Raw genomic sequence first — 14,978 nt, forward strand, 5'->3', positions numbered from 1 at the left:
TGTTACTTGAACTACATGTAGGAGTAAATTCCACACTGAAAGGTGGAAAGAATGCGATTCAACTGTGAGGCTCTCCACTCTTATCTCTAATTCTGTTCCACAACAAACACAGATTTTGCAACTCACTTTAAATCTCCAGCTGAATTAGCCTGACACAGCTGTCCTAGGACTTCATAGCGTTGAGTGAGATCCAATAAATAAAAACATCCAGCTTTATTGCGACATCCTGAAACTTCCCTGTGTGACTCTTCTTATAAAAACACAGTACTGTATGTTCCGGCTGGGTGTGATTATTGATGCATGTATGTTGCAATACTGGCCATGCGGTGCAGTATGGCTCTGTGGCGAAGGATCTGCGCCTGTGGCTGGAAGGTTGTCGGTTCAAATCCCATGGCCAGCAGAGGAATCCTACTCCACTGGGCCCCTGAGCAAGGCCCTTAACCCCAACTGCTCCAGGGGCGCTGTATAAATGGCTGACCCTGCGCTCTGACCCCCAGCTTCTCTCCCTGTCTGTGTCTCATGGAGAGCAAGCTGGGGTATGCGAAAAGACAAATCCCTAAAGCAAGAAATTGTATAGGGCCAATAAAGTGATCTGATCTCTGTTGTGATGCAAGAGACAGACAGGGCAGTCCCTCCCCTGTAATTCCCACTGTGTCCAGCAGGTGGCACTGTAAGTCCAGAACACCACCCACAGAGAGAGGCCTGCTTTACCCTTAACCCTCCCCTCTCCTCGCACACCCCTGCTGCCTTCTCTCCAAAGCCAAGACTCCTCTTCTCAGGACACCTGCCAGCACGATAAAGCTCCAGCGACTCTCCAGGAGGATGACCACACGGTTTATGCTGGCTACGCTGATGAAGACCACGTGTATTATTTCCTGCAGTTCAAGCAGGTAGCTGCTTCAGTATGCGCAGGCTGCACAGGAACAGGTAAAGGTTTATTCCATGTTGAAAGGACAAGAAAAGAGACAGTGTTTCGGCTGTGGAGCTTTTCTTTTCCTTTCAGCATGACGCAAACGTCTCCACGTATTGTCACTGATTTACTCGACTTACAGGCGAACACTATTTCACTGGAGCAGCATGAAGTCTACTGAAGTACAGTATCTCGCTCAAGGGTGCAACAGCTGTGTCTCACCTGGGCTTTGAACCTGCAGCCCTCCAGGTTCCAGGCCAAGGCCCTGAGCAGGGAAATGACCACCCTGACGAGAGTGAGACCAGCGGACCCTGTAGCCGCTGACAGTGAGACTATCGCGCAGGCTGTAGGAATGTGGGGGTCAGCTGACTGCTGGACAGGCTGGGGAAGACTCAGGAAGCAGGGCGGCCAGTCCTGCTGGGAGTGTCTCAAGGGGAGGACACAAGACAGACAGCTTCTGCTCCTCAGTCACTGGTCGAGCTCTGTGTACAGTCCAGGAGCTACTTCGGAACCTTCGAAATAAAAGAAAAACCATCACAAATCAATTTCAGTTCAGCAGGATGGCCATTTGGGACTGAAATCACTCTGTACACCTGGGCTGTGTCTTTAATCCTGGTCCTTGGAGGACAGTAGGGTTTCATTTCAGCTTAGGTCTTAATGAGTTAAAACAGCTGCTGACTGCCTTAACAGGACCGGTTTAATAGCTTCCCCAGCTCTTCACGTACTGGAGCATTAGACACTCCCAGGACAGGGGCTGGGCACCCTTTACACTAAGAGTAGTGGGTGCGTGGAACGTGCTATCCGGTTGTGCAGTTGAAGCCGATTCCTCTGAGCTCTCAAAGGGAAAAGTTAACAATGAGCCTCACCAAGCATTCACTCCAGCCTTGCTGTTGCCCTGCAGCCAGACAGTACCCAGATCTTTGAGACGGTGCACTTAATAATAACAATAAATCCTTTCTCTTATATAGAGCTTTTCTGGACACTCCACTCAAAAGCGCTTTACAGGTAATGGGGACTCCCTCCACCACCACCAGTGTGCAGCCCCACCTGGATGAGGCACCGGCAGCCATATTGCGCCAGAACGCTCACCACACATCAGCCATCAGTGGGGAGGAGAGCAGAGTAATGAAGCCAGTTCAGAGATGGGGATTATTAGGAGGCCAAGACTGGTAAAGGTCAAAGGGGCATTTGGCTTTTTGAGAAATGCCCTGGGATTTTTAATGACCACAGAGAGTAGGGACCTCGGTTTTATATCTCATATGAAGGACGGTGCCTTTTTACAGTATGGTGTCCCCATCACCATACTGGGGCATTAGGACCCACACAGACTGCAGGGTGAGCGCCCCCTGCTGGCCTCACTAACACCTCTTCCAGCAGCAACCTTAGTTTTTCCCAGCAGGTCTCCCATCCAGGTACTGGCCAGGCTCACACCTGCTGAGCTTCAGTGGGTTCCCAGTTGTGATCCGCAGGGTAGATATAGCTCTTCATGGAAAAGGTGGTATATGAGTTACACATCGACTCAGTTGAAAGAAAAATGCATTTCTGGTCTTAAAAGGAATAAAAAAAAGTTTAAACGAATGTAACTATACTAACACCGCTACCTGACAGAGCCTTTCCCTATTAACCTCGTTCGTCTAGCGGGGCGCGCTCCTGCGGGCAGCCCCCCCCCCTCGTTGGTGCCGTGGACGCGCGCTCTGACGTCACAGCGCCGCTCGGAAGCGGTCTTGTGGTCGTTTTGCGGTGTCTGTAATAACATTTAATTCGTGCAGAGCAACATGGTTTCCGGCGTCTGCACCGAGCCTACCTGAGACGACAGCTAGGAAGCGGCTGCAGACAGAGGTAATCATTTAACGACTAATAGTAGTGACTGCGTGCATGTTTGCAATATTTAGCTGTTTATTTTATCGTGTCGCCGGTAAGCTTAATTCCCATTTAACGCATCTTCAAATGGAGGCTGTTCGCCGGTTTAAAGCTAGGAGCGCAGGTTTGTCAGCAAACACAGGTGGGTTGTGAATAAAAATGTGCTGCAGGCGGAGAGCCTGCTATTTGAGTAGGGGCGCTGTAAAGTTGGGATTTTGCTGTGCTAGTTCTGTCGGCTGTGAGGTCGGGTTATTCCTGGTGCCGGAGAGTGAGCGGGGCAGCGACGCACCTGCAATCTACTGTAGGTCACGATTCGCTAGCTGGAATTTGGCGCTGGTGCGAGCGAGGTCGGTTGTTATTCAGAAGTAGGATCAGTTGTGAGTGATTAAACATTCCTGAGAGCCCAGGGCTTGTTGTTCGGTGCGGGGAAAAGCCCCCTGCACTGCTCGATCATTTTAAATACGTGATGTACAAAATAAAGTTGCGTTCTGTTTGGTCACACGTTTTTCCTCACCAGAGCGATAAAAAAAACTTGCAACTTGATGCATCTCCCCTTAAAGGTTAACCGCGCTGCACACGCCCCCTTTGGCCGCTCTGTGGCTCCTGCGATTGGCTGGAGCAGACCACGCACCCTGCAGCGCTGTCTGATTGGCCTGCCGTGCTGTCTGTCAGGATTTGTTTGCGCGAGGGGGGCGTGCCGCTAAACAAGTGCTGCGCGTGGGCCGGCTGGCCGCCGCGCTGATAATCCGGTTACTGATCTCAAGGTCCGGCCAGCCGGGTCCGGATCACTCATAGCGGCATCGCAGTGGCTTGAGAGCTGTGCCTAGCCGGACCGGGTAAGATCGTGCTTGCATTATAGCTGCATATAATGATTATTTAAAGTGTCTCAAGCACTCCTCTCTCGAAATTGCTTTTTAATTACACAGGCGCGAGTGCAGTACTGCTGAGCTAATGACGTAACCTACCTGTCTATCAAGGAGAAAAATAGTTTAACTAAATTGATGAGTTTTAAGGAGAAATTGTCGGGAAATACATGTACACGTAAGAAGAACAAAATATATTCAAACACAAAATATTTAACAAAGGTTGAAATGCATCATAAAAATGCATGATTAAAAATAATCTTAATGCCAGTCTTGTGCAGAGGGGGTGATTGGTTTGTGACTGGACCGGCCCGATCTCTCGCAGGGCACAGCTGTTGTGAGATACTCTCCCTGTGTGTCTGCGTGTATGCCTGAGTTAGTGTGTCGCTCTGTGTCTGTGAGTCTGTGTCCTTGTGTTTATTTGTCGGTCTGTGTGTGTGGGTTTCTTTATTTGGCTGCCCATGTGTGCCGACGGTCGCATTCGTGTGTGTTCTGGGTGTGTACTAGTGCATTTGTGTCCCTGGGTGTGTCCAAGTGTGTGTGGATTTTTGTGTCCCCAGAGTTGCTGCTTGTTTGCATGTGTGTCCCTCTCTCTCTCTCGGGAGCAGGCAGTGTCTCTGAGCTGCTGTTCTCCTGCACGAGGCTCTGTGCACCTGGACTGCTCTGGCAGTGTCTCTCTGAGCTGCTGTTCTCCTGCACGAGGCTCTGTGCACCTGGACTGCTCTGGCAGTGTCTCTCTGAGCTGCTGTTCTCCTGCACGAGGCTCTGCGCAGCTGGACTGCTCTGACAGTGTGTCTCTGAGCTGCTGTTCTCCTGCACGAGGCTCTGCGCAGCTCGACTGCTCTGGCAGTGTCTCTCTGAGCTGCTGTTTTCCTGCATGAGGCTCTGCGCAGCTGGACTGCACTGACAGTGTGTCTCTGAGCTGCTGTTCTCCTGCACGAGGCTCTGCGCAGCTGGACTGCTCTGACAGTGTGTCTCTGAGCTGCTGTTCTCCTGCACGAGGCTCTGTGCAGCTGGACTGCTCTGACAGTGTCTCTGAGCTGCTGTTCTCCTGCACGAGGCTCTGCGCAGCTGGACTGCTCTGGCAGTGTGTCTCTGAGCTGCTGTTCTCTTGCACGAGGCTCTGTGCAGCTGGACTGCTCTGGCAGTGTGTCTCTGAGCTGCTGTTCTCCTGCACGAGGCTCTGCGCAGCTGGACTGCTCTGACAGTGTCTCTGAGCTGCTGTTCTCCTGCACGAGGCTCTGCGCAGCTGGACTGCTCTGGCAGTGTGTCTCTGAGCTGCTGTTCTCTTGCACGAGGCTCTGTGCAGCTGGACTGCTCTGACAGTGTCTCTGAGCTGCTCTTCTCCTGCACGAGGCTCTGCGCAGCTGGACTGCTCTGGCAGTGTGTCTCTGAGCTGCTGTTCTCCTGCACGAGGCTCTGCGCAGCTGGACTGCTCTGGCAGTGTGTCTCTGAGCTGCTGTTCTCTTGCACGAGGCTCTGTGCAGCTGGACTGCTCTGACAGTGTCTCTGAGCTGCTCTTCTCCTGCACGAGGCTCTGCGCAGCTGGACTGCTCTGGCAGTGTGTCTCTGAGCTGCTGTTCTCCTGCACGAGGCTCTGCGCAGCTGGACTGCTCTGGCAGTCTCTCTGAGCTGCTGTTCTCCTGCACGAGGCTCTGTGCAGCTGGACTGCTCTGGCAGTCTCTCTGAGCTGCTGTTCTCCTGCACGAGGCTCTGTGCAGCTGGACTGCTCTGACAGTGTCTCTGAGCTGCTGTTCTCCTGCACGAGGCTCTGCGCAGCTGGACTGCTCTGGCAGTGTCTCTGAGCTGCTGGTCTCCTGCACGAGGCTCTGCGCAGCTGGACTGTTCCAGTGTTGCAGACAGCACCCGATTTGGTTACAAAGTAAACCTGACTGTCCTGATGGGCGTCCTGTTTTCCCTTGGCGTGTGGCTGTGGAGGAGATCAGGCGGCTGTGAAGGGCTCTCCTGCCGCAGGGTCCCGCGATGCTGAGGCATCTTCACAAGAAAAGTAAGCTGTCCCCGGTGTGGAGCACAGGCGTGTGGCTGGGGCGTTCTCACCAGGAGCCGGGCACGTCGCTCACTCTGGCGCTCTGCCTGAATTACTCCATGTGTTTGGCACGGGGGCTGTGTCGCGGACAGGAGGACTTGAGCGGATGTGCTCGTCTCTGTCAGTCTCGGGTCAGGCAGGGGGAGGGGTTCAGGGTCCGGTCCAGTCCGGGCTGGGTATGGAGGTGTTGGGGTCCTCCAGAGGTGCCCCCAGGGCTGGGCTTTCATTGTAATTGTTCATTGTGCTGGTGACAGCGATCCTGTCTGACTGGTTTTGAATCTCTTTGTTGTTGTGTATTGTGGGTTTGGATTTTCCTGTTTGCTTTCTGAAGATTGTGTGCTGTAGTAAAGGAGAACGATGATGTTATGTGGTTAAGAGCTTAGATGATAGAAAACTGTGGCCTGTAAGGAGAGGACCTGTACGGCCCTGAGCTACCAGTCACAACGCAGGTGAGATGTTCCTGCTTCTAGAGAGTGGTGCCTGTGTCCTGGGCACTGTGCCGCCTGTATATTGATCTCCAGTGTGTGTAGAGAGTGGTGCCTGTGTCCTGGGCACTGTGCTGCCTGTATATCGATCTCCTGTGTGTGTAGAGAGTGGTGCCTGTGTCCTGGGCACTGTGCCGCCTGTATATTGATCTCCTGTGTGTGTAGAGAGTGGTGCCTGTGTCCTGGGCACTGTGCCGCCTGTATATTGATCTCCTGTGTGTGTAGAGAGTGGTGCCTGTGTCCTGGGCACTGTGCCGCCTGTCTATTGATCTCCTGTGTGTGTAGAGAGTGGTGCCTGTGTCCTGGGCACTGTGCCGCCTGTATATTGATCTCCAGTGTGTGTAGAGAGTGGTGCCTGTGTCCTGGGCACTGTGCCGCCCGTCTATTGATCTCCAGTGTGTGTAGAGAGTGGTGCCTGTGTCCTGGGCACTGTGCCGCCTGTCTATTGATCTCCAGTTTGTGTAGAGACTGGTGCCTGTATATTGATCTCCTGTGTGTGTAAGGAGTGGTGCCTGTGTCCTGGGCACTGTGGCGCCTGTATATTGATCTCCTGTGTGTGTAGAGAGTGGTGCCTGTGTCCTGGGCACTGTGGCGCCTGTATATTGATCTCCTGTGTGTGTAGAGAGTGGTGCCTGTGTCCTGGGCACTGTGCCTCCTGTATATCGATCTCCTGTGTGTGTAAGGAGTGGTGCCTGTGTCCTGGGCACTGTGCCGCCTGTATATTGATCTCCTGTGTGTGTAGAGAGTGGTGCCTGTGTCCTGGGCACTGTGCCGCCTGTCTATTGATCTCCAGTGTGTGTAGAGACTGGTGCCTGTGTCCTGGGCACTGTGCCGCCTGTCTATTGATCTCCAGTTTGTGTAGAGACTGGTGCCTGTATATTGATCTCCAGTGTGTGTAGAGAGTGGTGCCTGTGTCCTGGGCACTGTGCCGCCTGTATATTGATCTCCTGTGTGTGTAGAGAGTGGTGCCTGTGTCCTGGGCACTGTGCCTCCTGTATATCGATCTCCTGTGTGTGTAAGGAGTGGTGCCTGTGTCCTGGGCACTGTGCTGCCTGTATATTGATCTCCTGTGTGTGTAGAGAGTGGTGCCTGTGTCTTGGGCACTGTGCCACCTGTATATTGATCTCCTGTGTGTGTAGAGAGTGGTGCCTGTGTCCTGGGCACTGTGCCGCCTGTATATTGATCTCCAGTGTGTGTAGAGAGTGGTGCCTGTGTCCTGGGCACTGTGCCGCCTGTCTATTGATCTCCAGTGTGTGTGGAGAGTGGTGCCTGTGTCCTGGGCACTGTGCCGCCTGTCTATTGATCTCCAGTGTGTGTAGAGAGTGGTGCCTGTGTCCTGGGCACTGTGCCGCCTGTCTATTGATCTCCAGTGTGTGTGGAGAGTGGTGCCTGTGTCCTGGGCACTGTAAAATGAGTGTATTTTTAGCTCGGCTCACATGCCTGACCTTTTGCTAGAGATGGCAGGAGCTAGTGTCTTGCACACTACAGCCCGGACACTGCCCCCCCTGTACGAGCAGCGAGCGTGCCCCCCCGCCTCAGGGGCTCAGTGCCGGTGCTCTGCGTCTGTGGCCAGGCCTGCGCGTGTGCTGTGGTGCACAGACGTGTAGATTGACAGGAGAATGTGACGAGGGAGTGGGAGAAGGCCGGCACGGGCTGCCTGAGCTGTAAATAGCCAGCCCGCTGGCTGGGGATCACAGTGGAGCAGGAGAGAGAGGAGGTGCTGTCCCGTTTTCCGCCTCTCCCTGTTCTGGTCACTTGGCATGGGGGACCCAGCGGCCACTCCTGAGCTCTCCCCGGGCGACGGTGACCGTGAGTGAGACCGCCTGACTCCCGCTTGTCTCTGCCTGTGTCTGTTGCCTCTCACCCTGCCTCCTCCCCGTGTCCTCTCTCTGACCCGCTCGCCCTGCCCGGTGCTGTTGTCTGCTCTCTGCTGCCGGGACGCTCTCTTCTCTGGGCGGTGCTTTACCCGGGTCATTGTGGGATAGCTGTCGGCGCCTCGCTGTGGTGTTGCTCCCGGGGCAGCCTGGCAGAGGTGTGTGTCGAGCCCTGCTCGTGTCAGACGGAGACCAAGGCCTCCTGAGGCTCCCGAAGTTCCCCACGGTGCTCTGGGGGATCCGGGGTGCTGGGAGGTGCCCAGATTGGTCTGCTCACAAACCCCCGTTTCGCCTGGTGGCTGGCCTTGCCCCGCCAGGTAAATAAGCACTGTGCGGTTATTGCGCTGAGGGGGGCCCGACTCTGGGGGCGCTCTGCCCGTCTTGAGCCCTGAGCGTCCTGCCCTGCCGGTCGCGGGCCGGTGGCTGTAATATATTCAATTCAATTCAAGGTGCTTTATTAGCATGACCAATGGGTACAATCAGTGTTGCCAAAGCAAATAAAATAAAATTAACATGGAACAAGACAAAAAATAGAAGTAAAATAAAATATATCTGCGTCTGTGGAGTGTGTGTGCTGCAGGATTTGTGTATCTTTGTGCTGGTCTCTGACAGTGAAGTGCTTTACGATGGGGGCTGTCCTCCCCCCCCCCCCCCCCCTCCTCCTCCTCCTCCTCTCTCTCGTCCTTCTCCTGCACCCTCCCCTCTCGCAGGCCAGGTGACCGCGCAGCTGTTCGCAGACTGTGGAAGAACAGGAGGAGCGGCGGGACTCTGGGATCAAGACAGCTCTGTCTGCTGATCCGTCAGCTAATATTGACATGACCGGAACGATAGAGAAGCGGAGCCCTGTGTTAAACTTCCTCTCCCTCGCTCTCTCATTCCTTCTCTCGGGCTCAGAGAGCTGTACTGGCATGACCTGGACCGTGTCCCCCCCGGTCGTCCCCTCCTGGCGTGGGGCCCCGAGCGTCCCGCCGGTCGCTCTGCGAGGACTCCAGTTTGTCCTGCTTCGTGTGCTGCAGGAACAGAGCGCATCCCTCCTGAGTGAGGGGGGCCGGGGCTGCTGCTGCTGCTGCCCGGGAGCCCTGTCATGATCACGTCGCTCTCATGTCAAGAGAGGAGCTGCCCTGCCCTGGCCTGGCCTGCTGGCACTGCCTCGGAGTTGTGGGACGCGCAGGGCTCAAGGCTGGGTGTTGTGTCAGGGGTCCCGTGTTGAGTTAGGGGTGATGTTGTCCAGTGACTGCGAGCCACGCTGGTGTTCGCTTTGAGATGGGAGGTGCGCCCCCTGCTGTTGGCGTGTGGAGTATGGATGTCAGGAGCCCCGTTGCACCCCAAGATTTAAACCATCGCTCGCGTTACGATGTTTATATTGTTACAAAACTGGTGAAAATCAGGAATTGACCGAGCGGTGAAATAATTATTTATAATCCCCGACTTGTAAGTGATTTCTGTATGCGAGCGGCCGGTACAACCAGAGGCACGTGAATTCTTCCATCTCTGACACAGCTTTGTCGAGGAGTAATAATCCAGAGACACTTGGTTTAAACAAATATTTATTGCAATAACCTACACGAGACACAAAACATACAACACGCCAAGTTACATTCTATTGTTACGGGTGGGGCTGGACAGATATTTTCAAACAATGACACAACACACAACAAAACATGTTGCTTTAAACACATTCTTTACAGACAAGGCGTTTCAGAGGCCAAACATTCTGGTCACCCAGAAAACCCCAGACCGCTACTAAGCACTAAACCCTTAGTATGCCTGTCGAGGCCACACAAGAGATGAGCTGCCTTCTAACTAAATACAGAGCAACCTGCAGTTAAACCTATCTCTCTCTGTGGATGCCCCAAAATAAATAGGAGCCTATATCCATATCCATAAAATGCCCCCTTATCAGGAAAGATGTTTCTAACTGAGGTATCTTTTACCCAGGAAACCCAAGTTCCCTAAAAAACACAGAATAGCACGTTCTAACAGGGTTCATATACTTAGCTCCAGTCAGTTTTGATTTGGTTGATCATGAAGTAGGGGCTCTCGCTTGGCGCAAGCCTCAAGTTCCAGCTCCTCTCTCTTCTCTCTGCTCCCCTTGTTTCTCCTCTTCCCCCTGGTCTTCTCTCTCCTCCTGTGCTCTTAAGGTGAACATATACTGTGTCTTTCTGCCCTGCTCCTTTGCGATCATTAATCCACAACTTGCCTAGGAATACCAAGATCAACTTTACTATTGTTTCTGCTCAAGGGACCCCCAGTCGTCAGCAAACATCCTCTCTCCTTTGGAGTTAGATGTGTTTACTCTTCCCAATGTCTAAAACCTTATCTAAAATCTGAGAGAGACTTCTCAAGTCACCCAAAGCTGTAACAGTATATAAGCTGTCTGAGCGTCCCAGTGCGTCTGTGTGTCCCCCAGTGTGGTTCAGTGAGTCCCCAGTGGGATAGTGTATACCCCAACGTGTCCCAGTGTCCCCCCCCAGTGGGTACAGTGTCCTCAAGTGAGGTTCAGTGTCCCCGTGTCCCTCTCAGGTGCTGTGAGGAAGATGACAAGGGAAGATGTCCGGGATCCGTCGTCGGAGGGAGACTCTGCCCTGGACAGACTCAGCAGCTCGCCCCCTGGCACAGACAGGCCCACTGTTCACCAGGTGGCATCAGCACCCATGCCCTCGGACTGCGGTGAGTAGCACACTGACGCCCAACCAGACAGAACCAGTCTATGGGTCTTTGCTCCGCAGGCTGGTCCAGTCCAGGTTTTACCAGCTCCCAGTCCTCTCCATGTTAACCAAGCTTGTAACCTTGGACTGGAACATCTGCAGAGGCAGGGGGAAATCGAATAATTAAATTAATTGCAGGTACTTGCTGGTGTCCTTCATTAGTGCAAGGTGCAGGTTAAGAGCTCCTGAGGCTTGAAGTGGGTCATCCTGCTGAGAACGGGGGATGCTGGATTCCAGCCCTCTTCACAGCTGCCTCCTTTAGTTTGAAGTGGAGAGGTGCCACATCAGAATGAGCACAAAAACCCTGGAATGTGCTCATTTTCACCAGCAGTACTTCTGTGCCCATGGAATTAACAGTATTCCTAACATGCAAGCATCTGTCAGGTTATCCTAGATCCTGCCAAGTCTGAGCCTGTCCCAGTGTCTGGTGGTTACATTCTTACAATCTTAGTTTTCTGCTGCTTGGGGAAGCTGATTTTCTGTCCCTTTTAGGGCCAAAGTGCTAAGTGCTCATAGCTTGATCATAGGCCTGCCGTGATCAAGCAAAGATGATCTGATTGCAAGCCTGTAGTGATCATGTGAGGAGCTGCTACAGTGCTTGTGCTCTGATCACAGACCTGCCGTGATCACATGAGGATCCTGCGGTGCTCGTGCTCTGATCACAGACCTGCGGTGATCACACGAGGATCCTGCGGTGCACGTGCTCTGATCACAGACCTGCAGTGATCACACGAGGATCCTGCGGTGCTCGTGCTCTGATCGCAGACCTGCGGTGATCACACTAGGATCCTGCGGTGCTCGTGCTCTGATCGCAGACCTGCGGTGATCACACGAGGATCCTGCGGTGCTCGTGCTCTGATCGCAGACCTGCGGTGATCACACGAGGATCCTGCGGTGCTCGTGCTCTGATCGCAGACCTGCGGTGATCACACGAGGATCCTGCGGTGCTCGTGCTCTGATCGCAGACCTGCGGTGATCACACGAGGATCCTGCGGTGCTCGTGCTCTGATCGCAGACCTGCGGTGATCACACGAGGATCCTGCGGTGCTCGTGCTCTGATCGCAGACCTGCGGTGATCACACGAGGATCCTGCGGTGCTCGTGCTCTGATCGCAGACCTGCGGTGATCACAGGAGGATCCTGCGGTGCACGTGCTCTGATCGCAGACCTGCGGTGATCACAGGAGGATCCTGCGGTGCTCGTGCTCTGATCGCAGACCTGCGGTGATCACACGAGGATCCTGCGGTGTTCGTGCTCTGATCACACGACGATTCTGCAGTGCCTGTGCTCTGATCGCAGGAGGAGCAGCAGAGTGATAGGGGCAGGACAGTGTCGGGCTGGACCTCCACAGAGACACAGGAGACCCGGATGTGTGTCTCCTGAGTTGCAGCAGGGCTCCTAGATTACAAACCCTCTGGGCCACTTAAATATTTACCCCTGTGGCATCTCCTAGCCTTGATGGCGTCACGTTCAGAAATCTACAGGTGGAACAGAGCCTGACCTGGCCTGCTGCTCTGTCCTCTCCAGAGTTCTCCTTCTTCGACCCGAACGAGCCGAAGTGCCGGGCCATCCTGCTGGACCCGCGGACCTCGGTGCCGGAGCTGTTCGCCGTGCTGCGCCAGTGGGTGCCCCAGGTCCAGCAGAACATCAGCCTGATCGGGAACGAGGTGGGTGCAGTCTCCTTCCTCTGGGCCTGGTCACTGTCTTTCTCCTCATCGCTGCTTGGTTGGTCGCTGCTTCGTCATCATCACACAGAGAGCGCTGTGTCAAAGGGACACACTGTTCCCTCCCCTCTGCGGGTTCAAATCCTGGTTGGGGCACAGCTGTTGTACCCTGGAGCCAGGTGCTTCTCTCTGATGGCCCCAGTAAAGACCCAGCTGTGTGAGTGGGTACAGACTGTAGTGGCTGTGGATAAAACAGCCACTACAGCCCAACTGAGGGGTAATAACGGGAGGCTTTCAGAAAGTCCACACTCTTTGAACACAAACCAGCAGAGTGAACAGAGCTGTCAGTGTGTCCAGGAAGGGCCCAGTTTCCCATCAGCCATCTGAGTGGTGCCAGAGACCTTTTCAAAGGCCTAGTCTGGAGTTGGGTACACTACCACCCCTCACCTCTGACATGAATGAAGACTTTTTAGGTTGTCCAAACCCCCAGTCTGCGTCCATGCTGACCCCTCTCCCCTGTGTCCCGCCTGCAGATCCTGAAGCGCGGCTGTGGAGTGAACGACCGGGATGGCCTGACGGACATGACCCTGCTCCATTACACCTGCAAGGCAGGGGCGCCGGGAATCGGTGAGTCCGGCCCGGCCGTCTCCGGGAGGGGACAATGGTCACGTGACTGTAGAGCAGTGAGGGGGCATGTTGACCTGTGCGTGTGGGACAGTGGGTACAGGAGCAGTGTGTGTGTCTGTGTGGGACAGTGGGTACAGGAGCAGTGTGTGTGTGTCTGTGTGGGACAGTGGGTACAGGAGCAGTGTGTGTGTCTGTGTGGGACAGTGGGTACAGGAGCAGTGTGTGTGTCTGTGTGGGACAGTGGGTACAGGAGCAGTGTGTGTGTCTGTGTGGGACAGTGGGTACAGGAGCAGTGTGTGTGTGTCTGTGTGGGACAGTGGGTACAGGAGCAGTGTGTGTGTCTGTGTGGGACAGTGGGTACAGGAGCAGTGTGTGTGTCTGTGTAGGACAGTGGGTACAGGAGCAGTGTGTGTGTGTCTGTGTGGGACAGTGGGTACAGGAGCTGTGTGTGTCTGTGTGGGACAGTGGGTACAGGAGCTGTGTGTGTCTGTGTGGGACAGTGGGTACAGGAGCTGTGTGTGTGTGTCTGTGTGGGACAGTGGGTACAGGAGCAGTGTGTGTGTGTCTGTGTGGGACAGTGGGTACAGGAGCAGTGTGTGTGTGTCTGTGTGGGACAGTGGGTACAGGAGCACTGTGTGTGTGTCTGTGTGGGACAGTGGGTACAGGAGCAGTGTGTGTGTCTGTGTGGGACAGTGGGTACAGGAGCTGTGTCTGTCAGTGTGTCTGTGTGGGACAGTGGGTACAGGAGCAGTGTGTGTGTCTGTGTGGGACAGTGGGTACAGGAGCAGTGTGTGTGTCTGTGTGGGACAGTGGGTACAGGAGCAGTGTGTGTGTCTGTGTGGGACAGTGGGTACAGGAGCAGTGTGTGTGTCTGTGTGGGACAGTGGGTACAGGAGCAGTGTGTGTGTCTGTGTGGGACAGTGGGTACAGGAGCAGTGTGTGTGTGTCTGTGTGGGACAGTGGGTACAGGAGCTGTGTGTGTGTCTGTGTGGGACAGTGGGTACAGGAGCTGTGTGTGTGTCTGTGTGGGACAGTGGGTACAGGAGCTGTGTGTGTCTGTGTGGGACAGTGGGTACAGGAGCAGTGTGTGTGTGTCTGTGTGGGACAGTGGGTACAGGAGCAGTGTGTGTGTCTGTGTGGGACAGTGGGTACAGGAGCTGTGTCTGTCAGTGTGTCTGTGTGGGACAGTGGGTACAGGAGCACTGTGTGTGTGTCTGTGTGGGACAGTGGGTACAGGAGCAGTGTGTGTGTCTGTGTGGGACAGTGGGTACAGGAGCAGTGTGTGTGTGTCTGTGTGGGACAGTGGGTACAGGAGCAGTGTGTGTGTGTCTGTGTGGGACAGTGGGTACAGGAGCAGTGTGTGTGTGTCTGTGTGGGACAGTGGGTACAGGAGCACTGTGTGTGTGTCTGTGTGGGACAGTGGGTACAGGAGCTGTGTGTGTGTGTCTGTGTGGGACAGTGGGTACAGGAGCTGTGTCTGTCAGTGTGTCTGTGTGGGACAGTGGGTACAGGAGCACTGTGTGTCTGTGTGGGACAGTGGGTACAGGAGCAGTGTGTGTGTCTGTGTGGGACAGTGGGTACAGGAGCTGTGTCTGTCAGTGTGTCTGTGTGGGACAGTGGGTACAGGAGCAGTGTGTGTGTCTGTGTGGGACAGTGGGTACAGGAGCACTGTGTGTGTGTCTGTGTGGGACAGTGGGTACAGGAGCTGTGTGTGTGTCTGTGTGGGACAGTGGGTACAGGAGCTGTGTGTGTGTGTGTGGGACAGTGGGTACAGGAGCAGTGTGTGTGTGTCTGTGTGGGACAGTGGGTACAGGAGCAGTGTGTGTGTCTGTGTGGGACAGTGGGTACAGGAGCTGTGTGTGTGTCTGTGTGGGACAGTGGGTACAGGAGCAGTGTGTGTGTCTGTGTGGGACAGTGGGTACAGGAGCACTGTGTGTGTGT

General features: G+C 54.5%; 1 protein-coding gene across 9 annotated transcripts in view; it reads left to right on the plus strand.

Annotated features, from left to right (window-relative positions):
• The first annotated feature begins 2,602 nt into the window (after positions 1 to 2,602).
• Positions 2,603 to 14,978, plus strand: part of LOC148675063 (CAP-Gly domain-containing linker protein 4) — a 41,291-nt gene continuing 28,915 nt past the window's right edge. For 4 of the 9 annotated variants that reach the window (XM_088625992.1, XM_088625998.1, XM_088626001.1 and 1 more), the window contains exons 1-4: positions 2,771 to 2,912; positions 10,563 to 10,709; positions 12,274 to 12,413; positions 12,944 to 13,037. In XM_088625992.1, the coding sequence (XP_088482118.1) occupies positions 2,786 to 2,912; positions 10,563 to 10,709; positions 12,274 to 12,413; positions 12,944 to 13,037 (508 nt within the window). In that variant the 5' untranslated portion in view covers positions 2,771 to 2,785. Of the gene's footprint in view, positions 2,750 to 2,770; positions 2,913 to 3,007; positions 3,607 to 5,504; positions 5,642 to 7,279; positions 7,975 to 10,562; positions 10,710 to 12,273; positions 12,414 to 12,943; positions 13,038 to 14,978 lie in introns of those variants that run through there. The other 5 variants (XM_088625996.1, XM_088625994.1, XM_088625997.1 and 2 more) reach the window with 5 other exon arrangements.

Source organism: Lepisosteus platostomus, chromosome 3, assembly GCF_059453375.1.
Source record: "Lepisosteus platostomus isolate fLepPlt1 chromosome 3, fLepPlt1.hap1, whole genome shotgun sequence".
NCBI lineage: Eukaryota > Metazoa > Chordata > Actinopteri > Semionotiformes > Lepisosteidae > Lepisosteus > Lepisosteus platostomus.